Here is a 23,435-nt window from a genome sequence, read left to right on the forward strand (position 1 = left end):
GTGGGAAAAGAGTTTCCGCAGCTTTATATTGCATAATTAACCCCCCAGGAACCATGACAGCTCCGGTAGACTCAAATGAGAAGAATGTTGTTTTTGTGGTGTAATGACCAGTTTGTTAAAGTGAACCTGTGTTGCTTTACATTCTGTTCTAGTAAAGAATGTTTTAAATTAAAATTGTGCCACTTACTGCTTATGAAACAATCTCATAATAAAATACAAAACCATATTTTTGGAGGCATTTTGCTGTTAAGAAAAAAATGGTTCAATTCAATTCAATTCAATTTTATTTGTATAGCGCCAATTCATAACAGAAGTTATCTCAGGACACTTTTCAAATAGAGCAGGTCTAGACCGAACTCTTTAAAACTTATTTTTTAATCCAGATTTCCTTCACTTTATACCTTGGACACTGACAGTATCCATCCAATTCCCTAATAGCAATTTAAGTGTGTCAACGTGAACAGCCCAGGAATGAGAATCACCTTTTGTTTCAGCGACCCGCCATTAAGTTATTAAATTAAGGTTGTGTTCTTACTTCATACAGTGATGTGACAAAAGACAATAGCATGCCCATACCTTACATATCATTTTCCATAGAACCACAACCACATTGTTTGCTCAGCTTCCAACACAAAATAAACAGTAACAGGGATCCAGAAGAACCATGCTTTTTTTTTTCTTGTAAAGACAAATAGAGTACATCATTAAACAGGTTTGTCCAATAACCATCACTCTTTTAACAATGCTGGCAGTGATGCATCATTTCTTTGCCAATCTCCGTTAGAGGAAAAAGACAAGGAAGCGAGGCGCAGCCATAATGTCAATACAGGAGTTGCATTTTTCAATGTACTCACATAAGCTCGATGACATTTCACTAATGAAATGCCGCTTTGTGAGCAGAAATATACTATCCCATATTTAAATGTGATTTTGGGCTTAAATGGCTTAAATGACAACATTAGCTGAAGGGTATCCTCTCTCTAGTAAACCATCAATCATGTCAGTATAATTTCATGATAAATCGATGATGCATATGAAAACAAGCACCAAACTGTTTAAAATTTTACTCTAAGAGCTGCTGGTAACAGCTAAAGGTCATTATGTTATTCTGACGGATTAGGCTGCAGAGGTTTCACTTGGGCACTTGGGTTGAGCTATCCATTAGTCCATGTAGTAATAAGAAGGGTAAAGGTGCATGTTGCACAGGTGCAACAAAACTAACAGGGGAGTCAGGGAGATGCCAGTCATCGCCGGTCTGTAATCATCCATGCAATCTCCACAAGAGGACATATCACGTAAAATAGGTGGAAGCAACAGTGTTTATCATGGGTGTGTAGGGCCTTGAAGGTCAAAGCACAATCATCATCATACAATGTGTCGTACATGTTTTCTAAGATGACTCATCTGGTTTCTGCAGATACTGTTTGACAACACTGACAATAGTCGATACCTCTGCCATGGCCCCTTTACCTGCAACAAAGTAAAGAAGTTCAGAGTTACACAAACTCTTTCTGTAGGGAAAAATAAATTATCAGTCAGTGCAGACATGCAAACTTCTTATGCACTTTTATACATTCACCAAAATGCAGCAAAAGTGCCCTATTAGATGCCCCGCTGGAAGATTTTCTTTTTTGATTTTGATGCACCGGACATCAAAAAGTTAGTCATTTAATAAACTTTGCTGCCTTATGTCGGTGTGCTCCAGTTTTCTTTGGACTCTCTCCTGATACAAGACTGGCCTGCTCTGAGAGCACTGAACAGGCTTCATTTCTTGTGAATCGGTTGAATCACGCTTCCTTCTCCTGGACAGCTCTAATGACATCATACAACCATTCTTCCAAGTCCACATGCAGATCAAATCTCACAGCCCCGCTCTATATGCAAACAACCACATTTTTCCATTTGCAAAAACAATTGTGTTGTTTTTAACCTGTGACCCAACAGTAGTAGCCAACACATTGGGAAACATGGACACCATGTTTTTACAAAAAGAAAGCGATAACTTTTTTGTTTTTTTTTACAAGGAAAGAAACTACTTAATAGCTTAATTGGGTCTTCAAACAATTAAGTTCAAGTAGCTCCACCTTTTGTTTAAACACTTTTTGCTGGCTGATAATACTTCTCTGCTTATATTGAAGTAGAATTTTGAATGCAGTGGTATTGCTTTTATTCAAGTAAAAGATCTCAGTACTTCTTCCGCCACTACTTATTACATTATTATCTAAAGTGCTTCAAATAATTAGAAGTAAAAGTAATTTCTGCGTGATTTTCAAAGAAAAAAAAAGTTATTAGTAGTTTATAAAACTTGGGAGCCTGATGATAACCTTGAAGAACCATTTGCATCAAGTATATTCTCCCCGAAAGAAAGATTTTAGACAACAATTTGCTGTACCCTCCTTGCAAAGTTGTTAAACCTTGTTCTTGAACTTTCAGTCCTTGATAGAACAATGCTCTCCTGATATCCTCAGAGAAAAAAGTTCCCCAGCCAACCCCACATTTAAATGAGGTTGGCTTCAATGGTAAGTAAAGGACAGCTGACTCTTTGCTGAAGTAGGATAACTGTACTAAAGACCAATTCTTAGGGCTGATACTCCCCTTGTAATATACAGTATGTTTGTATTGGATTGCATTTTCAAACATGCAATCAAAAGTTAATCTTGAATTATTAGTATGTTCTAATCAAAAATTCAAGATAATTAACAATCTTAAAGTTTAAGTAGTTTAATCAATCACAAGATAACAAAGTTAAACAAATTTAGCATTGCTATCTATCTAAAGACTCAATGTTAAAGCGTGTGTAGATAAAGGTATGCCAAACAGCAACACAGAACATACTGTAGCTCCTAACTATACAACAGGACAAACTAGAACATCTTTCTATCTATAAATTATTTCTGTAGAGTGACATTTGTGGCCCTGAGAGCAGTTTACAAATGTATTTTTCAACAATTTTTTCTCTCTCTACACTCTAGTGATAATGTCACGCACTCTAGTTGCGAGCATTCTACTAATACACACCCATTCATTTGGCCTGGTTTTTGGTGATTTATCAGCAAACTGTTTGGTGAAACGCTTAGAAAAGTCATAGCACTGATGACCCGGCTGAGCCACACATCTTGATACCTTTTTTGTGCATGTGCGTCCAAAACTGCGGGAGGAGTAGTCGACCGAAAAACGACAGGGAAGAGTAATGCCTGTTCACAGTCAAGCTTGTGAGCTGCAGGCCTTGGTTGCTAGGCGACCAGGTCCAGAAAACGGCAGTTGAAAACAGTTGAGCATTCTACCAATACACACCCATTCATTTTTTGGCCCGGTTTTCGGCGATTTATCGGGAAACTGTTTGGCGAAATGCTTAGAAAAGTCATAGCACTGATGTCCACACCGAGCCGCACGTCTTGGTACCTTTTTGTGTATGTGCGACCAAAACTGCGGGAGGAGTAGTCGACCGAAAAACGTACGTAAGAATAGTAAGTATGAGCAATAATAGTAGTGTGCTTTTCAGGCACACTAATAAATGCAATGAATGTAAGGTTGTGTCTCATTCTGAATACTTCCGTCAGTACACTGCTAATGTGCCCACTTACTGCCGCACTGCCCACTTTCAATGGTTAGTATTGTCCCAAAAGGAACACTTACCGGAAATGACGAGCGGGATGAGCGTGACAAACGCGACAAACGCAACACATGTGAACGAGATTTTCCAGCCCGCTAAAAAAATATGCCAGCTTTTGTTTACAAACATTTTTTCTGAACGTTCATTTACCACTCAGTTCACAGCATGTGGAAACTACGTCGCCTCCGACGCCAATGCAGGTTAGGGTAGCTAGGTAGCATTAACATGTAACTTTACGCTAATTAACTCGCCAAATGATTATGTCTGGCTTCAGTCAGTGTCAGTGAGGACATGTAAGTAATGCATTAGACGACAGTAAAACGTTTCGTATTACCGCTGTTACTTACATTTATACGATAGAGTTCACATTTATAACGTGCTCGTCCCAATGGTCCCTCCCCTTCCGCTTTGTAGTCAAGATGGCGTCCGTTCAGTGTGAGTAGGGTCCATCATTCCACACTGAATTTTTTGACCGTTTTTAGGGGTTCATCCGGGTACTTTCAGTGCACTGACTTTTTGTGTTATCTACACTATATACTTAAAACTAAGTGTTTGAAGTCTGCAAGTAGGCGGAATGAGACACAGCCGAAGACACACTATACTTTAGAATCAATACGGACCACATACCACACTGGTTAGCAAGAACAATACTGCCAGTCATTCCAAGATTACAACTGCTTGTATCATCTTTGTAAAAACGCCATGTACAAATGGTCTAGTCTGACTATCTTGGGGTAAATAACTGATCAGAGATATACTGGGCCATTTATCTATCACCATCTCTTCATCTCTGCACCAGGACCCACCCTGTCTCAGAAGTTAATAACAGTGTAGACCAACCTTTTATAGAGGGAGAAAACTGTCAGGAGGGGCACTCTGAATACTTGACGAACATTCATGTTAAATTGATACTTTCAATAACATAACATAGCAGTGTATATTGTCACCTTTAGTCCTTTTCATATACAGGGTTTAACCAATTTGATTTAGAATCTCCTGATATGAACTGAGAGTCGATTCACTCAGCTTTACTATCAGTAATGGATCTAAAAGTTTTCACTCGATGTAACTCATTTGCAAACTTGTTTAAAATGTTACAATGCTGATCCAGCATGCTGAAAATCTCCCAGGACATCAGCTACAGCTTCATCACTAAGAGTTTTCTGCATTCCAACCAATATTGTAACCCAAAGGCAAATCTATTAACTCTGCTGATATCAGGGGCATTAAGCTTCATCTACTTTTTTGTTTAGCTATTTTGGCAATCTGAAAACTTAATCCTACAAAGAATCTGACAGTGACTAAACTGTGAACCTCTCTCCTCACAATTAAAGGTGGGGCATGTGATTTTAGGTAATGTGATTCTAATCCAATACTGTCCACTTTTTTTTGTTTTACTTTAACCAGTTTTTGGTCTTCTTTCTTATAAAGGGATGAGCTCCACATGCATACAAAAAGTTGTAACAAAACTCTGAAAGACAACTGCCTTTTTTAAAATTGAGTTTATTAAAGAAATGTCTACCACAGTGGTCAGAAATGTGCTCTGCTGTATCTGCCACACCCGAGAAACAGATAGTGTACTAACACACCCTTGAGTGCACTTCTACAAGAAACCACTGGAAGTTGCTTTTTTTAAATAAAGTCAACTTACACATATGGATATTTTTGAGTAAGGCAGAGCACTTGTGTCTGAGACCTATTTTCCATTCAATAATTACCCATTTGTATTTATTAAGTGTTTCTTGTTGTCATACAACTTTTGCCTTTGCCAGTTTCCCAATTTACTTGCCTTTATACATCATTAGATGTTGATTAGATGTATATATCTTGTACTTCCACATAGTGCTTGTCTGCTCACGTTTAGTAGCATTCCTACATGTATGCATCTGCTCTGTATTTAGCTGATTCTGTTTATTTTACAATTACTGCCCTTGAGGACGACTTATGATGTAAGTTAGGAATTATTTCTGAAGTTTAATTGCATACTTAAAAACTGTTAAGGTGATAAAAAGTAAATTAAAAAGACTATAATGCAGTTAGAATCCCTGGAATTAGGCTAGATTTGGTCATTATTCTTTACTTTTCATGTTTCCAGTGCATTCTAATTGTTTTGGTCAAACCAACATGGTCCTGCATTTTGAGATTTCATGAAATGATAGCAAATATTGGTAAAAACTTAATATCTTTAAGTTTCTTCTGGTATTAAAACCCACCTTCATCTCCACACACTAGCTTCTTAGCAATGCAGGGAATTTCCACATATCCAAACTCTGTCAGCCTGGAAATCTGCTCGGCTGTAATGGGATGTTGCCACATAGCTGTATTCATCGCAGGGCAGAAGAGGAGAGGGCGACTGGTGTCCCATGCTCTTACCACACATGTCTGCCAATGACAAAGACTAATCAGCTTGGAAGTAATTTCAGAGAAATTATCAGCCGTAACATTTTGTAGGTAATCAGAAAACAATTTCATGTTCTCACCAGCAGATTGTCACAAATGCCACTAGCAATCTTTCCAAGAGTGTTGGCATCAAGGGGGGCAATGACAAGTAGGTCTGCCCAGCGTCGTAGCTCAATGTGTAGCACAGGGTCAGATCTCTGAGTCCACAGCTAGAATAGAGACACGAGAGACTCAATTCCTCACTTCCTTTCCTAAGTTATACTTAGACCAGCGTTTCTCAATCTTTTCTGGCCCTTGACAAAATTCTCATGACCAGCTGGGAAGCTGTCTACAAATGACTACTGGACAACTTGTGTCACACTTTAATTCAATCACACACATCATGTGATTCTCAGCATCAATCTTTTATTTTTTACAAGAGCATGAAGGGAGCTTCAAATTATGCTAATACTGCAAACCCTTCCACAATCCAGTCAGCTTATCAGAGGAACCAAGTTTGAGAAACTCTGCTATGGATTGTCAGTTAATAATGGCTATACTATGAAAATCTATTGTTACCTCCCACTCATCCTTGTCACTGTAGATTTTTACTGAAACCTCTGCAGGATCGTAGAAGTGCTTGGCATGCTCTGTAGTGACCACTCTTACGTCCACCTAAAGAATAAAACAAGACAGTCACAAGAAAATCACTTTTTAGTATTGCTATCAGGCTGAAGAGGTGGAAAACTAAAAAGAGACGACAAGTAACTGATCTTTATCTTAAAGACTATTTTATGGGTCTTTTCATTTGTATGATAACACTGGGCATGTAGTTTTCTCTGCATTTTGCAAGACCTTACATATGACCTGTATCCAGCAGTAGTTTTTTGATATACCATTATCATCATTTAATTATACTCTGTGATCATATTGAGATAGTCATTATTTTGTGTAAATATCACAGTTGGAGTTTCTCTCTTTTTAATATTCCTTGAAAATTGTAAGGGTGGATACAGCACTAAATATCTCTCAAACCTGTTAAGTATGACAAAACCTAACACTGTCTTTATTTTATGTGTTGCCAGTGGTGTAGTGTACGGCATACACAGGTATATGGGTTTCCCCTCTAATCCGCATCATTCAGCAGTGTTCACCTGACTTTTTTTTCCTAGAATGGCGAATGCATGACATTTTTGTCATTTTAAAAATTTCAAACATCTTAAAACCAGTATTTGAAATATTTGTATGTATGTTGTTTACTTTTTGTTTGTCTGGTTATGTATTGTGTATGCACTGATACCTTTTCACAAATTAATAATAAAATTTTATTTGATTCGATATTATAGTGGATGGAGTAAGGAATAAGGAAAACATAATTCAAAATTCATGATTATGTTCTCACCCTACAATATGTAATCTGCACCTCTTCTGTGGCTAATGTAGATTTCATAATGCTCCTTACTCCCTGAAGTCAGGCAGCAGAAGTTTAGCGACAATGTGCAAATACTTCTGGCCCATTTTGGGTGAACTAAATATGCAAGAGTAGTCTTGACACTGTTTATAACACAGGGCGTTAATCCTTTGCTGGAAGAGGCATAAACTAAGAGTATACCCACTTCTCCAGGCACCATCACACCACTGTGTATCGCAAACTATTTCACACACTAATCCAGCCACTGGTTTCACTTCTCTTTTTAGCTTCTTGTGACAGCCTATTTTGGGTTTTCGTTGCTATAAAGCACTAAGAACTTGGGCTGCAGGAAGGAGCCTCTTTTGACCACTTTTGTTTCCTTCTTATACAGTATCATGAACAAGAGCTGATGTTGAGTTTGTGTGAAACAGCTTATTTCCGTGTTTCTTCAAACAAGGACATTGTTACTGGCTGGTAATGTCACAATTGTTGATGGATTATAGATTGTAGTGGCAGCCTTAACTTAATTGTTATTAGGTCTAATTTAACCACTCTTTTAAATGTTTTATTTAACAGTTAGTAATATGATGCTTAAATTCTCACACTGGGAGGAAGTATGCTCATCATCTGTTTCTTTTTGCAGAATATTGATGTCCATGTACATGAAAAGGTGCTTCAGTTCAGAGGTTATATACATTTAATGTTCATTTGACTATGGGAATACTTTCTAAAAGTTCCTGATGTGTAACATATTTTTATGGTATTTTGTGTGTAGCCCGGGGCCATGGTGCAAAAGGACTAAATGAATGTGAGTTCAACTTGGAGTTGAAGCCAGAGGTATGTATACATTTTAAAATCAGTCCCATATGTCCACAGTTACTTTCATACTTAATGCCTTCTAGCTTTGCTGACTGTGCTGCTCATTAAATGAACCTGTGTGTGTCCAGGTGACCCACAGGTCCACACAGTTTCTTGTAACAGCTTATTTGGGGTTTTCATTGCTATACAACTTTTGCTACTTCGGTTAAGAGAACTAGTTCACTGTTAGTTTAATCCCATTGTGCTTTGTGATGCTTTAAATGAAATATATCTGAAAGTAAAATACCAGCACTGTACCTGAATAAAAGGTCTATCACAACAACACTACACTGCTATGTTGCTGTGTGTTTATAAAACAGCTGCTAAGTTAACACATCTCCATCTTGCGGTTAAGGTGAGCCTTGTGCGCAATCTGCCAGGTAAGTTAAAGACGCAACAGTGTGTGCAGGTGCATGGGCGTAATACTTTGAGTCTAAGTAACACAGACAGATAGAAGACACGGTTAAGTCAGGCTCTAAAATACAAGTAAATACGAAGCAGCTCACCCTAGGGAGCTGAAGGAGCTGGGATACCAAAAGAGGCAGTTTCAAGGCTGCAACGCTTCCAGTGACACCAACAAGAACACGAAATGTTCTTAGGCCAGAACCATGATCGTCTGTCTGCATATTAGTATGTCACCAAGACCAGTCGACAAGCTGTCGTGTGTCGCTCCTCTAATCCACTTAAACTTGACTACTTCCGTAAATATTCATCCGCCAGCCAATCAGAGGAGAGCACAACCAACGGCTCCCTTTAGCACGAGCACGTCGCTACGGTGACGGACAGGCGGGCGCACGCGCTTCGCAGAACATTCTGGGTAATTTAGCTGTAGCCTTCAAGCCGAGCTAGCATGAAGCGAGGCGGCTTCATTCATTGTCCGAACATCCTGATATTTGTTTGAAAACAAGAAGCTCCTGGGAAACGGAACAATGACACTCACACCGCTCGTTTACTGGGCTCAACGCCATGAAGAAATCTACCTGCGAGTGGAGCTGACAGACGCTCAGGTGAGCTCACAGGAGTCGACGTTAGATAGGACCCTCCTGCGGGGGCAACAAAGTGCCTCCTGCACTCACTGTGTCACCGCCTCTGATGTTAGATAATGCAAATGAAGGCTGCAGGTTCTTGTAAATGCCACATCGATGGGTTGCTGTACAATTTGCATATGTGGTGATAAACTGAGATCATTTTAGCTGATAACTAGATGATATTCACAAAGCCCCCTGTGTCCCCTGATTCCAGGAAACCTGTTTATTTTGTTAATTATTATTATTAATAAAGAATACTATTGTTTTAAGGAGATATGTGTGTGGTTGTAATACCCCTCGGCACTGCCTGAATCGCAACGGTGGAGTGTAACATTATCACCTCGCCCCATAGGTTAGGTTAGGTAAGCAGGGGTTAGGGACAGGTGTTGCATCACCCAGGTGCACTTTGCCCGGACCTGGGCTGCAGGAAGGATCCTCTTTTGCCCACTTTTATTTATTTCTTATACAGTATCATGAAGAGCTGATTCAGGGTGGAGTTTGTGTGAAACCGCTCATTTCCGTGTTGAGTTTCTTCAAACGAGGACATTGTTACTGGCTGGTAATGTCACAATTGTTGATGGATTATAGATTGTAGTGGCAGCCTTAACTTAATTGTTATTAGGTCTAATTTAATCTCTTTTAAATGTTTTATTTAACAGATGGTAATATGGTGCTTAAATTCTCACACTGGGAGGAAGTATGCTCATCATCTGTTTCTTTTTGCAGAATATTGATGTCCATGTACATGAAAAGGTGCTTCAGTTCAGAGGTAATATACATTTAATGTTCATTTGACTATGGGAATATTTCTAAAAGTTCCTGATGTGTAACATATTTTTATGGTATTTTGCGTGTAGCCCGGGGCCATGGTGCAAAAGGACTAAATGAATATGAGTTCAACTTGGAGTTTATTTCACCAGTAAAGCCAGAGGTATGTATACATTTTAAAATCAGTCCCATATGTCCACAGTTACTTTCATACTTAATGCCTTCTAGCTTTGCTGACTGTGCTGCTCATTAAATGAACGTGTGTGTGTCCAGGTGACCCACAGGTCCACACAGCGGCAGGTGAATATTACAGTGCGGAAAGAGCAGCGAGGCTGGTGGGAAAGATTGGTGGTACAGGAGCGCAAACCAGTCTTCCTGGCACCTGATTTTGACAGCTGGCTGGACGAGTCAGACGCTGAAATGGAGATCCGGGAAAAAGTGAGATAAATATTTACATCAGTGAAGCATATTAACATACAACCCTGTGCATCTGACAGTTGTGTTAATTAATTAAAGTCAATATTGCAAAGTGTCATGAACAAATATATTTTTTTACTTGGGAAAAGGAGGAGAAAAGGAACCGGCTGAATGCTTCAAGGCATAAAGAGGAAGGTGAGTAAAAACAAATCTGCCTGGATGAATGCCTGTTTCTCTAAAGTCTCATCAGTTGCCTCAATGATTTTTCTTTCTTTCTTTCAAATATTTCAGGGTTTGTCAGCCTGAAAACTGGATTTTTGTTTATATACAACCTGGTACAGTTTCTTGGTTTTTCATGGATCTTTGTCAACATGACAGTGCGGCTCTTTATCTTTGGCCAAGGTGAGTAAATATAAGACTGTTGTGGATTCAAAGTTTCATTGATCAGTTTCTTCATAAAAAGACCGAATATTTATGACGCTACTCTCACTTCAGATTCTCTCTACGACACATTTCACACCATTTCGGACGTGATGTTCTTCTGCCAGATCCTGGCAGCAGTAGAGGTCCTCAATGCTGCTTTTGGTGTAGTCCGGACAGGTGTTATTCCAACTCTTATACAGGTGTGGGATGCTCATTTGCCCGAGTTTGAATTTCATGATGTCCAGTGACACCTGCTTTGCACAGTTACAGAAATGCAGTCAACAGATGGAGTACCAAATGCAATACATACATAGTGTAGGTGCTAATTTTCTAATAAGTGTTTTTGTTCTTCTACCAGGTGGTTGGAAGGAATTTTATCCTCTTCATCATTTTCGGCAGTTTGGAGGAAATGCACAACCGGCCAGTTGTGTTCTTCGTGTTCTATCTGTGGAGCAGCATTGAGATTTTTAGGTAAATATGCATTTGCATTCGTGGTGAATAGTCATGCAAATGGACTTGATAAAGACATATATTTCTGCTGACATGAGATTATTGTACTTCCTAGCTTAATAATAGCCACTGTCATTTTTTAAGCAAAAAAGCCAAACATCTGATGGTTTCAACTTCACAAATTTGAGAATTATCTTAGCTTTTAATTAAGTAAATTGAATATTTTGGGTTTTGGACTGTTGTTCGGACAAAACAAGACACTTAATGGCGTCACTTTGTGCTCTCTGACATTGTGATAGACAAGTGTAAAATGTCTCTCACAATATCCTAGAACACCAGACTGTGCTTGTCACTGTTTTAAAGACCAAACGATTTGTCGGGAGAATACTCAGAAGATTTATCAGTTTTGAAATAGTTTGTTTTAGCCCAACAGCAAATGGTAAAACGGTTGCAGTATGGCATCAGTGGCAATAACTGTTGACCTAAGCACGCTGTCAGTAAAATCCCGTAATGCAAATCCTTTAAGTTCAGCATCATCACTTAAAGAATAACTGCAGACTTAATTTAACAAAAGGTTTGAGGTTAACTTGTTCCAATGCCGCAGACGGGTGCAGCAATTAGCGTTAAAGAATCAGAACAAGAGCAGGTCATTTAGGCTACATTGTTTTGAGAATGGGCTGTTAATGGTTGCCTTGTATCAGTTGGTTAATTGCAACATGCCAGGTCAGTCTTAGTGAAAACTAACATGATGCACTAATTTCAGGTATCCATTCTACATGCTGGGCTGTTTCAACACAGAGTGGAAAACTCTCACGTGGCTGCGGTACACAATCTGGATACCACTGTACCCGTTAGGTGTTATAGCTGAAGGTGAGCTTGTTTACTTCTCTCAATCAATGAATGATAATTCTTCTCACACAAGTACTAAAATGTATCTTGTCTGCAAACCCCATGTAGCCGTTGCCGTGATACAATCGATTCCAATCTTTCATGAGACCAAACTCTTCAGCATTCCTCTGCCAAAAGCCATCGGCACCTCTATCGGCTTCTCTTACTTCCTGCACATCTATCTTGTTCTCATGTTTCTGGGTAAGTGTGAAGATAAAACTTGAGTCATACATATGTTTAGACTTCTGAACAAATGCTATGTTATAATATCAGCATTTCTGTTCTGATATCAACCTTTTGGTTCCTTCCCCCACTTCAGGGCTTTTTATCAACTTCCGCCATCTTTACAAGCAGAGGAAGAGGCGTTTCCGTACCAAGAAGAGGAAAGCAAATTGACATTCAGCACCAACAATACTCAAACACCTTTGCTGCCTGCTTATTTCTTTTTTCAAGACGATTCCTCAAACCATGCTTCAGTCAAATCAGTTATTGTTAAGAGGTTATTTTTTCTTTTCATGCCAGTTTTTTCACTAAAATAATTTCACTTGTGGTTAACATGAACACCCTACAGACGACTCAGTATTTCATCATTGCATTTACACTCTTATTTACTGGTCATTGAGTTCTCTTAGACGTTAGTCTGTAAGAGATAAGTAGATTAGTGAAGAGCTGTAATAAGCATACTGTGTTTGTTTTTCCTTTTAATCTTTGTATGAATGAAGATAGCTACAACTTTCTCAACAAATACTGTGTGTTATCATTCCAGATTTCTGAACCGTTCCAACCTCAGGGCTACTGCTAAAATACAGAGAACATGTTGTGTCCCTTATGCTCAACAATGACCTATGAAAGAAGTTATATTTATATCCCTTCCTCATTTTACTGTTTCATTAATTTGTCACAATTTCCCGAGGCTCCTGTAAATGTGAAAGTTATTTGACAGTGAATAAAATTAAACTTAAATCTGGTTAATTTGTGAAAAATATCCTACAAAATATCCTACAAAAAAAAAAAAACAATATGTACACATGAACATCTTACAAACATGTAATTTTTGTTTTGCCGTGTTCAGGCAGTGTCAAAAAAGAGTATCAATTGGTTCCACATGAAGGTTATTGAAGCAGCTCCTTTGATGAGTTCCTTAAAAACAACAATCAGCACACACAGTTCTCCACCTTGGTCCACACAGGCTGGGGCTCCTATATTTTAGTCTATTATTACAAATTTCAGATGTGGCTCAGCTTGAGAAGTCAGTGTGCATGGGAACAATGTTGTGATCAAAAGCAGCATACTGGGAGTCACCAGTGCTGGCCAGTTTAAGTTGCTGTGCAGCATGGGACAGCTGGAAAGCAGCATCCGGATGGGCCGAGTCTGGCAGCAGGGTGCACTCTCTCTCCAGCAGATCAGCCACTCCTTTCAGGAGCTCCCAGAAACCGAACGCCAAGGCAGCCTTCCTAAGCCGGTTCAGCTCCTGACAGATTCAAACAATCAAATGAGTAATTTAAATGATCGAAACATAAATATTCTAGTTAATAGTTACTTTAAGAAATTACCTTATAGAAGGTTTGAGTTTTATCTGGCAGTTTCCTTGCATTCCTCAGGATCTTCTGCACATCAGTCTGTAGAATGAAATAACATAAGCATAAATGACCCTCAAAAAATTTTCTGACTCAATATTCATGGTAACATGGTCACAGAACAAACAGAAACAGGAAAACATGGCTATGGCTCCTAACGGTATATACCTCAGTAACCACACAGCCTCATACCACATTCACAGATGTGAAAGATTCCCACGATAAATTACAAGTGTTCACATCATTTTTGGATCGGGACGGTTGTACTGTTGGTTGTGTGAGGGTTAAAATACTGTGCTTCAACCATTTAACACCATATCCACCGAAGTTAGGTTTAATTGCACTGAATGACGGACTTTAGCTGCTGTGAGGCGTCCACGTTTGTTTGGTTTCTACAAAACCGTATGACCATACGACTTGAACAACATCATCAGTAAGCATTAACCCAGTTCCATTGCACTGTTAGTATATGATATGCAGACTTCAACAGACAACAGTGCCTTAATACAGTGTACCTGTAGTCCACTAGCTTTAATCCACACAGTGACATTCTGGGCATAGCTGCGTTTGACCGAGGGCTGCACAGGGAAAGGACTTTTACTGTCATCCTCTCCATAGGGATTTTCAGCAGCCTCTGAAATAGCAGAAAGTGAATCAAACAGTGTTGTCAGTATCACAATCAAAGTAACCCAACTCTGTAAATAATTAAGTGCTTGATTATGTACACATACATTGCTCAGCAGGAATAAACAATCTGTACATGGGTTACATATTACAATATCCAAAAAATGTCATACTATTAAAATTATGCCTTCAGGAATTAGGAACTAGCAAAGACTTCATGAACAGTTTGTTATGTGTCTGCAGCGACACCAGACACAATGGAGGGGCGAGGAGTTACCTGATATTGGTCCCAAATGTGAGATCTTGCCCAGCCAAGGCAGAGGCTCTGGACCAGGGTCAAACAGAGACATCATCAGGTTTGATTTCTTCTTGCTGTCTGCTTGGGAGTACAGCATGCCATACCACTCTGGCCTGAGGAAGATTAAGCTTGATTTAGGCAATTTCTTCATAAAATATTTTAATAAATTGATTAAATCATAATAATTAGAATGAATTCAATTCAATTCTGTTGCATCTCACCCCAGCTGGACCAGTGCGACCATGCCCTCAACTTTAAGACTGCCATGTAAAAGTACACAAAAATTGGGACTTTTGCCTGCCATTTGACTGGCAGAGGGTTCCTCCTCAAGCTCATCTGTGGCTCCTGCGCCAACTTCATCCACCTCTGAAATCAAGAACAAATAAAAAAAAAAAAAAAACATTGATAATATCATCACTAACCCTATCATGTGGCATACTGAGGGCTCATACATTTTTATATTTTTAAAATGTGTTTATTTGAATATAAAAGGTGACCATAATCTATGTAAAAATGCTATTTTAAAAATATTATTTGCATCACAAACACTTTTGTTTACATTTGCTACCTATTTCCCTTTAATTAGATTTACTGGGAGCACAATCTGAGTCATCCTTGTTGCAAAAAGACTAGTGTTGAAGTAGGGAACAACCTTTTAAGTGTGTGGACAGTGCAGTGCAGGTGAAAATCAGTTTAAAACAATCTGCTCCTTTGAAGAAAAACTGGACATTTTTTTGAGAAAATCATTTACACAAAAAGCAACAAGGCCTGGGCAGGTTGAACAGCTGATTTGTCTACACATGTACACAATAGTTTTGCTTTAGAACAACACCACACATTTCCAGCACTAACCTTTGTTTACAGCAATAGGCAGTACCAAGTGTCTGGATATAACAGGAGGACTGGAAATGTCACCAATTTCAATGAAGCCCACAATTTCCAAATCTGAAACAAGTATAAAAGAATGAAGTTGTGTTAAAGGGGGAAAAAATAGTTTCAATTTAACTTTAAATCATTCAATTTAAAAGACAGCTGGGTACCTGTGCTGACTGCTCGGGGCATGGGCTCCACTTCTTCATCCATCACAACAGGCTCAGGTCGAGGGAACACCTGAACGTCTGACGACAGGTTTCCACAATGCAGGACGGCATGGAAGGGAGAGTACGCGTGATCAATCAACCTCCTGAAGACATACAGAGACATACAATAGCCACGGTTCCTTAGTACCTACAAAAACATGGAAAAGTAAAATATTTTCCTGGATTATTTTCCCAGTAAGAGTCATACCCAAACATGGCCTGAACACTCTTCATGCAAAGTGCCCCCTCCATAGTGAAGATCTGTCCATCCCCTCCACTGAGACGAAGTAGTTCTTCCAAGTTGTCCATGGCGTCAGTCATCTGTAACTGTAATTACACAAAACAGGGGGGTTGCATTTGTTGCAACTAACAAATCTATTACAAGCACTGATTTACCATTAGCTTAAATTTGACATGGACGCAATGGAAACTTACTGGTCACACTAGACAAGTGACAAATAAAATAATACACTCATCTTCTCCCAAGGTCAAACACTGACTTCAATCTCTAAGTCACTGCTTTAATAATTTAGACATTTTGGAGTACTTAAATCATGCAAAACCTTTTAATTAATTGTTGAATGTCAGCAAAAAAAGGGTGACTCAGTACCTCCTCTGCATTGGCCACACACATGATGAACAGTTTGGTGGGGAAAGGGAAAGGGAGTGGAAACTTCTTGTCATCCCCACGCTGCTTCAGTGTTTGCAGGGAGTGACGTAGGGAACCCTTTCCAATACCAAGAGATCCATCAGTAACCATTACCATCTACAGGACAAAGGAAGGAGATCCAAAAACATAAGCCTGCGTCACAATAAACAGGCATAGATAGCTGGAATCACTATGAAAACATGATTTGACCATACACCACCATCTTTATCTAATTAATAATAAACTGAGTGTATAAAAAGGACTCAAAGTACCTGACAGGGACAGGCACTGCCCCACTCCTGCTGTACCACGTTACTAACTCCTTGAAGAGCGGATTCAACACAGGTCTTGTCATAATCTTCCAGGTTGCTCAGAGCCTCCTGTACAGAAAAGAAATTAAAAAAGATCATGTCCAACTCTTCTCCAAAGTCCTACTCCTTTTCACTGGTTGAGTTTGACCTCGAGAAAACAGGCACAAATTACCTGTAATGCATTGTAATCTCTGGTGAAAGGCACCAAGAGCTCCCAGAGGGAAGAAAAAGCCATCAGCGTTGTGAACTCCATGCGGTAGTTTGACGCCATGTGTTCAAACAACATATTCAGTCCGTGGACAGCCAGGTTCTTCCTCTGAAACTCCTCGCTGCCGTCCTGAGCCACTGGCCGTGTCATGGACAGAGACACGTCCATTAAGACCACCGTGGGCATGGTTTACTGTTGTATGTGGGCTCCTGATAAATACAACGGACTTAAAGTACCCTCCAACGTGCTCCAACTGAAGGAAAGAAACAGAAATGTGGTAAATGTGAAAACAACAACGCAAAACTAAAAAGTTAACTGTTTACTAACTTAGCGTCAAACAGCGTCTCTCGAGGACAAGATAATTCATCAATTATGTGGCTTATTATGCGACTAAGTATTTATATCACTGCCAGGGCTTTTGAGGGGTGTCACAGTGGGGTTAGTGTAGACCATTAACGACCATTAACGACCATTAACGACGTTAAGAGCTAAAAGAAAGAAGAAAGAAGAAAGAAGGAACATGTCACAGCAGAGGACTGTTAGCTAGTGTGGGCTAATTGTTCGGCTAACGGAACCCAACGGAAGAAACGTTCCGGTTACTCTTTAACAAAAGGGAGAAGATATCTACCTCAAAAAGTAAAATATTAAGTTAATTATTAACAGGCCAAAAACTGGATCTATACTCGCCATTCAACGGTTCGCTCGCCATCCAGTGTTTGTGTTGTAAATGTGCACCTGTACTTCCGTCCGGGTGACAACAGTGTGCTTTAAGACAAGTGGTTCCTATGTGATCTTGTTGAGCTGAGACGTGCGCAGAAATCAGCAGCTTACTTAATTAATTCCAGCATTAATTGCTCTAGCTTTGGTTCATTGGATATTACATGCTGGAGTTTCGATCTTTGAAGTATTAATCCTGAATTTAGTTATTCCGGTTCAGATCGCGTTGTGTAAGTGAAATGTGCGCGCATGTGATAAACAGAGAAGTTGTTTTTGTAAAAAGTTATGCGCGGAAAATGTCCGAGAATCCGCACAATTAGCTTTCGGCATCTAGCGATCCGACGAGAGCCCTGGATTTTTAATACTTGCGGGGAAACTGGTGAGGAAGAGTCGCCCGTTTTTAAGGTTATTATGTGTATTTGATGAAGATTGCAAACGGCTTTGGTGATCAGTTTGAGTGTGAAAATAAGACACTGCACACATAATCCTCTAAAAAGACTTAAGGATCAATGCATATATATCCATAGGTTATGTGTATGTATGTGTGCATGCTGCTGCTTACTTGTCATTGTATCTGTTATTACAATAGGATGAAAGAGCCAAGAGGGTGTGACATGAAGTACACTACTAAAGTTGCTGTCTTGTTTTTTTCGTAGCCACCACTGCTTCTTTAGGGCAAAATGAATTGTGCCAAAAAGAAGCAAAGGCATCTGAGCCGGGTCCTGTTTCTCCTTTCTGGGGTTTTTCTGTGTACCCTCTACCAGCTGACCACCAGTGCCAGACTGTACCAGCCTTTGCCAATGCCTCAGATTGGAGAGGATTTTGGAGAGACTACAGGAGAGACTCAGGGGCTGGAGGAACCTCTCTCTGCAACACATGAATTAGAGCACACAGACCAAACAACACCAAAGATGCAGGTCTCAGGTACAACTTCAGATTTTAAAGCATCCACCACTGAATCTCCACCATCACCAACTACAAACAGAACTCTTGTGCAGTGCATCTATGTGGCACCCACACCAGCTCCTCCTGTAACCACCATCACTCCAGCCTCTCCTGGTGAAGCTCCACATATAAAGGGCGAATACCCTGAAGATTTATTTTCTATTGAAGACCGCAGACGAGGCTGGGTGATCCTCCACATTTTTGGAATGATGTACATGTTCATTTCACTTGCGATTGTGTGTGATGAGTTCTTTGTTCCCGCACTGGGGGTAATCAAAGACAAGTTGGCCATCTCTGACAATGTAGCAGGAGCCACCTTCATGGCTGCTGGACGATCCGCCCCTAAACTTTTCACCTCCTTGATAGGCGCCTTCATCGCCCACAGCAATGTGGGTATTGGCACAATTGTTGGTTCAGCAGTTTTCAACATTTTGTTTGTGATTGGAATGTGTGCTTTGTTTTCACGGGAGGTTCTTCACCTAACCTGGTGGCCACTTTTCAGAGACGTATCCTTCTACATACTTGACCTCATCTTACTCATCATCTTCTTCTTGGATAATGTCATAATGTGGTGGGAGAGCATGATGCTGGTGACCAGTTACACTCTCTATGTGATTTTCATGAAGTTCAATGTGCAAATAGAGCAGGCCTTCAAGACCCAACTTTACAAACACAAGAACATTGTTGTTGCTGTGGAGGAACCTGAAAAGGTAAGCACTCCTGTGACAAATGTACTCGTCTCAAATCAAAGGGATTTAATCATTTTTCTTGTATACATACTCTGTAACTAACAAGATCAAGAATGTGGCATTTGTTATTCTTTTTTTCAAGCGTGGGAGAAACCCTAAAGAGCTGTTATAGTTTGCAGTTTGCAGGCATTCGGCCAGCTTTGATTTAACACATCCCAGCATATTTGCATACTTGCACGTTACAACAATGGTATATAACTTAGCACAGATCTGTGTAGCTTTTAAGAACATATACTGTGATTTTACTCCACTTGATGAGTTTAAAATAGAGTTTTTGATACTGAAAAAATATTTAAAAGCACCAAATATGTTTAATATCAAGAAAAATTAGCTTTTATCACATCAAGTAACACAGTCACATAATTTGTTCCATATGCAAAACAGACGCAGGTACTCAAAAGTGAAAATTGTTCACTCATGCATAATTTGTCTCTCATTCTGTCATGATCATCACAGAAAGCCTATGAAAAATGAATCATAAAACCACATTACTCATCCCTCACAACACTCCCACCTACTGTGAGGTTTTATGCTAATCATGTCAAAAGAGTGAAATGTTACTAACAAAGGCTTTGGGAAATGAAAGCTGAGCAGCCAGAGCAAACTAGCATCAAAGGACAAAAAGAAGCAGCCAGAAAGGCAAGAGGTACTCCCCAACCATTTCCTGTTGGTTAGCAAAAAGCTCAAGTAAAGCTTTTAAACCTGTCTACATAAGAGCCAATGTACAGACTCACAACTGGCCTCTAGGCCCTTATGCTTCTTTGGTCTTATCTTTTATCTTTCATATGCTTGAACTATTGCCCAGCATGATCAACACACCCAATGCCTGTTCCTAGGAGGATGTGCCTGCAGGGGAAGATCAGTCAGGAGACTCTGAAGATGCTGTAAGTGATAAAGGGCGCAATCACTCCGGTAAAAATGAAGATGCTGATGATAATAGAGAAAAAGAAGAAGAGCGAAAGGATAAGCCTCTGTCTTTGGAGTGGCCTGACACACGACGTAAGCAAGCCACCTACCTCTTCCTGCTGCCCATAATCTTCCCTCTGTGGCTCACAGTTCCAGATGTCCGCAACCAGGTAAAGATTCAGACACATTTCTCAGATCAGCTGCAATATCCTAAATGCCTCAACACACCGTTTTGCTTTTACATCACTGACTTTGTCCAACAGAAATCTAAAAGATTCTTTGCAGTCACCTTCTTGGGCTCTATTCTGTGGATTGCTGTCTTCTCCTACCTCATGGTGTGGTGGGCCCATCAGGTCAGTGACTGTAGTATCATTTAGAGATAGAAGTGCACATTTGGACTTGAGATTAAGATTGTACCCTGAATCGGTCATTTTGAGAAAAAAACATGTGAAAAATTTTCTATTTCTGTAGCTTCTATCCACTCTGAAATCTGGTTTGCCCTTGTAGGTGGGGGAGACCATCGGCATTACAGAGCAGATAATGGGCCTTACTATCCTGGCTGTAGGAACATCTATCCCCGACCTCATTACCAGTGTGATTGTGGCTCGTAAAGGCCTGGGGGACATGGTTGTGTCCAGCTCTGTGGGACGTAACATCTTCGAAATCACTGTGGGGTGAGCTCCGATAGCCGGGTGTGCTTCAGTTGAAAAACTAATGCTGATTAACATGCATTTAATGAGTTTGTCTCTCTCTTTTGCTCTTTTTCTTTATAAAAGTCTGCCAGTCCCGTGGCTCCTGTATTCATCCATCCACGGTTTGGCTCCAGTGGCTGTTCGTAGCAATGGGCTCTTCTGTGCTATGGTGTTGCTCTTTGTCGTGCTCTTCTTTTTCATCATCTCCATTGTATGCTGTATGTGGAAGATCAATAAGGTGTTAGGTTTGAACATGTTCCTGCTCTACTTTGTCTTTGTGGCGCTTAGCATTATGATGCAGTATGAAATCATTATCTGCCCTGTTAGTGTGTCCAAAAGGGCTTAAAATAATTGGATATAATTTATGTGTATGTATATATATACTGTACATTCTTTCATTTGTGGGCCGTTACTTGATCACAATGCAGTGCTCATTCACAGACCAAAGTACAACAATTTAAACCCCAACATTTATGGTAACATCCAAACACATAAACACACGCTTATGAATAAATGTCAACACTATTTCAATGTTGACCTTTCCATAATTAATTGGATAAGAGCTCCTTATAGTAATTCAAAAGGTAAAATAGTTAATAATGGTGACCTTGTAGGAGAAATTCTTCCACAATATTGAGAGTTGCTAGTTCTCTGAAGAATTACGAACTCTGTGTGATGAATCAAGTCCCTTTGTTCATGCAGCATGGAGAGAAGACCACAGCATAGATGTTCTCTCCCAACTTCCAGAATGCTCTCCCTTATATACCTTTCAGTACATCAAAACAAAAACACATCTGGGATCCTATTAACAGTACTGCTGTAAATCGCATGTGAAGGTGTTAGGTCTTTAACACAAATGGTCCTTTGATCTGACCCTGTGACTGTGACCAGATTCTTACCAGACATCCTCCTACAATAAAATCTGTAACCCCCTAAACAAACATATACTACATACATTTACTACCCATCTAAAACATTAATCTACAACAACCTTACGGAAACAATATATTTGAAAAGAGATTTAAAACAAGGCTTTACCCTACTTATTTATTTTAGCCATTGAAATTTTAGCACAAAAAGTATGAAATAACAGTAGCATAATGGGCCTACATATTAATAATATATAATCCAGAGTAATAATGTATGCAGATGATACAAATTTTACAATTACACCTAATGTAAACTGTTGCTCCAAAAGTAAAGGACACCAGCTGTAAGATTTAACGTTATATTCATCTGGTGACTTTCAAAAAAAATATGCTTCAAAAACATAGTCCTTAATAATCAGTCTCAAATTTAAATCTTAAAATGTTAAAGAAAAAAAGAAGTTTGAGAATAATTAAAAAGGGACACAAGAAGAACAAGAATTATTGTTTTTCCACCAAGTCTGGTTCCAACTGGGACAGTTTGTGCCTTTTTCTGAAAGCAGCAGTTGCCACAGCGGCTGCAGCTCATGGTTGACTTGATGCTAGCATCCTTTCAAACCTATAACAACACCTATGTGACCTTTAAGTAAAGGATTGCCCTATTTTGTTGTATTTTCCACTGGGTTAAGTCCCCAGGTTGTGACTGACATCAAAGCCTTTTTGAAGTATGTGCCATATGCATGTTTGAAAATAGTAATGGCTTGCTAATTAATAGCTTGGTAAGCAATTTTGTGTATTTATCATGTGTTTCATGTCTGATGTAGATGAGTCGAGCCTTAACCAATGTCTTGTTTGTGTCCTATGTTTTTACCATATATAGAAGAAGAACAGAAGACACACACAGCCCTTTTTTTCTTTGTTCTTCTATTTTTTCTTTAGTTTTCTATTATTTATACATATATATATATGTATGTATGTATGTATGTATGTATGTATGTATATATATGTATATTTATATCTGTACATAGTTTAATGTTTATGTTTACCTTCTTGAACTTGTTGTCCTTTCTTTTAGCTCTACGTATACCTTTTTCTGTGTATGTGCATTGTACATTGAGAGCAATGTGAAACCAGAGTCAAAGTCAAATTCCTTGTATGTGTAAGCATAAATGGCCAATAAAAGTGATTCTGATTCTGATACATGTGCCTTGCAGTATTTCTGAGAAGGGTCTGGTATTTCTCACAGCATCAGTTTGTGCTGATATGTGCACCACTACTTCTGTCCGGGTGAAAGCAGTTTATCTTGGATTACATAGTTCCTATGTGATACAGACTTTAAATAAGAAAGTTCATATTACTTTACTGAAAAGGACGGCAAAAGAAATCAGCAAATAACACTGCAATTTCAACAGTAATGCTATTGGCTTATTTACATTATACATTATGGACTGGAGTTAGCTGTTCCAGTTCAAAAAGTTTGTTATTTCCAAGTATTATTTCCAAGTTTCTCAGCCTCAGGCTTCATAAAATACATTTTCTGGCTATAGTTATGCAACATAATAGCAGTAAAGACTAAAGC

General features: G+C 39.3%; 4 protein-coding genes across 6 annotated transcripts; 2 read left to right on the forward strand and 2 right to left on the reverse strand.

Moving 5' to 3' along the window:
- Positions 1-266: 266 nt before the first annotated feature.
- ppcdc (phosphopantothenoylcysteine decarboxylase) lies at positions 267-9,018 on the reverse strand. The gene is made up of 5 exons (XM_051382622.1): positions 8,768-9,018; positions 6,572-6,667; positions 6,094-6,222; positions 5,827-5,995; positions 267-1,470 (listed from the first exon to the last, which is right to left on the reverse strand). The coding sequence occupies exons 1-5, from the start codon at positions 8,885-8,887 to the stop codon at positions 1,391-1,393; spliced, it is 594 nt and encodes a 197-aa protein (XP_051238582.1). The 5' UTR covers positions 8,888-9,018; the 3' UTR covers positions 267-1,390.
- Positions 9,019-9,030: 12 nt separating this feature from the next.
- hacd3 (3-hydroxyacyl-CoA dehydratase 3) lies at positions 9,031-13,202 on the forward strand. Its single transcript, XM_051382621.1, has 11 exons — positions 9,031-9,268; positions 10,016-10,058; positions 10,147-10,220; positions 10,331-10,495; positions 10,624-10,669; positions 10,766-10,876; positions 10,970-11,097; positions 11,256-11,368; positions 12,111-12,217; positions 12,305-12,436; positions 12,555-13,202. Exons 1-11 carry the CDS (start codon positions 9,191-9,193, stop codon positions 12,629-12,631), a joined length of 1,074 nt encoding a protein of 357 aa, XP_051238581.1. The 5' UTR covers positions 9,031-9,190; the 3' UTR covers positions 12,632-13,202.
- On the reverse strand, positions 12,924-17,167 carry ints14 (integrator complex subunit 14). Its single transcript, XM_051382620.1, has 11 exons — positions 16,946-17,167; positions 16,735-16,842; positions 16,424-16,579; positions 16,022-16,140; positions 15,775-15,917; positions 15,587-15,679; positions 14,956-15,100; positions 14,714-14,847; positions 14,328-14,446; positions 13,789-13,854; positions 12,924-13,706 (listed from the first exon to the last, which is right to left on the reverse strand). The coding sequence occupies exons 1-11, from the start codon at positions 17,165-17,167 to the stop codon at positions 13,473-13,475; spliced, it is 1,539 nt and encodes a 512-aa protein (XP_051238580.1). The 3' UTR covers positions 12,924-13,472.
- On the forward strand, positions 17,109-23,054 carry LOC127353408 (sodium/potassium/calcium exchanger 1-like). 3 transcript variants are annotated; one of them, XM_051382615.1, is made up of 6 exons: positions 17,109-17,258; positions 18,355-19,353; positions 20,229-20,468; positions 20,562-20,651; positions 20,806-20,972; positions 21,075-23,054. In XM_051382615.1, exons 2-6 carry the CDS (start codon positions 18,379-18,381, stop codon positions 21,334-21,336), a joined length of 1,734 nt encoding a protein of 577 aa, XP_051238575.1. In that variant the 5' UTR covers positions 17,109-17,258; positions 18,355-18,378; the 3' UTR covers positions 21,337-23,054. The 3 variants fall into 3 exon arrangements, with proteins under 3 accessions (XP_051238575.1, XP_051238574.1, XP_051238573.1); XM_051382614.1 differs by lacking the exon at positions 17,109-17,258 and adding an exon at positions 17,761-18,103; XM_051382613.1 differs by lacking the exon at positions 17,109-17,258 and adding an exon at positions 17,761-18,077.
- The last annotated feature ends 381 nt before the right edge of the window (positions 23,055-23,435 follow it).

This window comes from Dicentrarchus labrax, unplaced genomic scaffold, assembly GCF_905237075.1.
Source record: "Dicentrarchus labrax unplaced genomic scaffold, dlabrax2021, whole genome shotgun sequence".
NCBI lineage: Eukaryota > Metazoa > Chordata > Actinopteri > Moronidae > Dicentrarchus > Dicentrarchus labrax.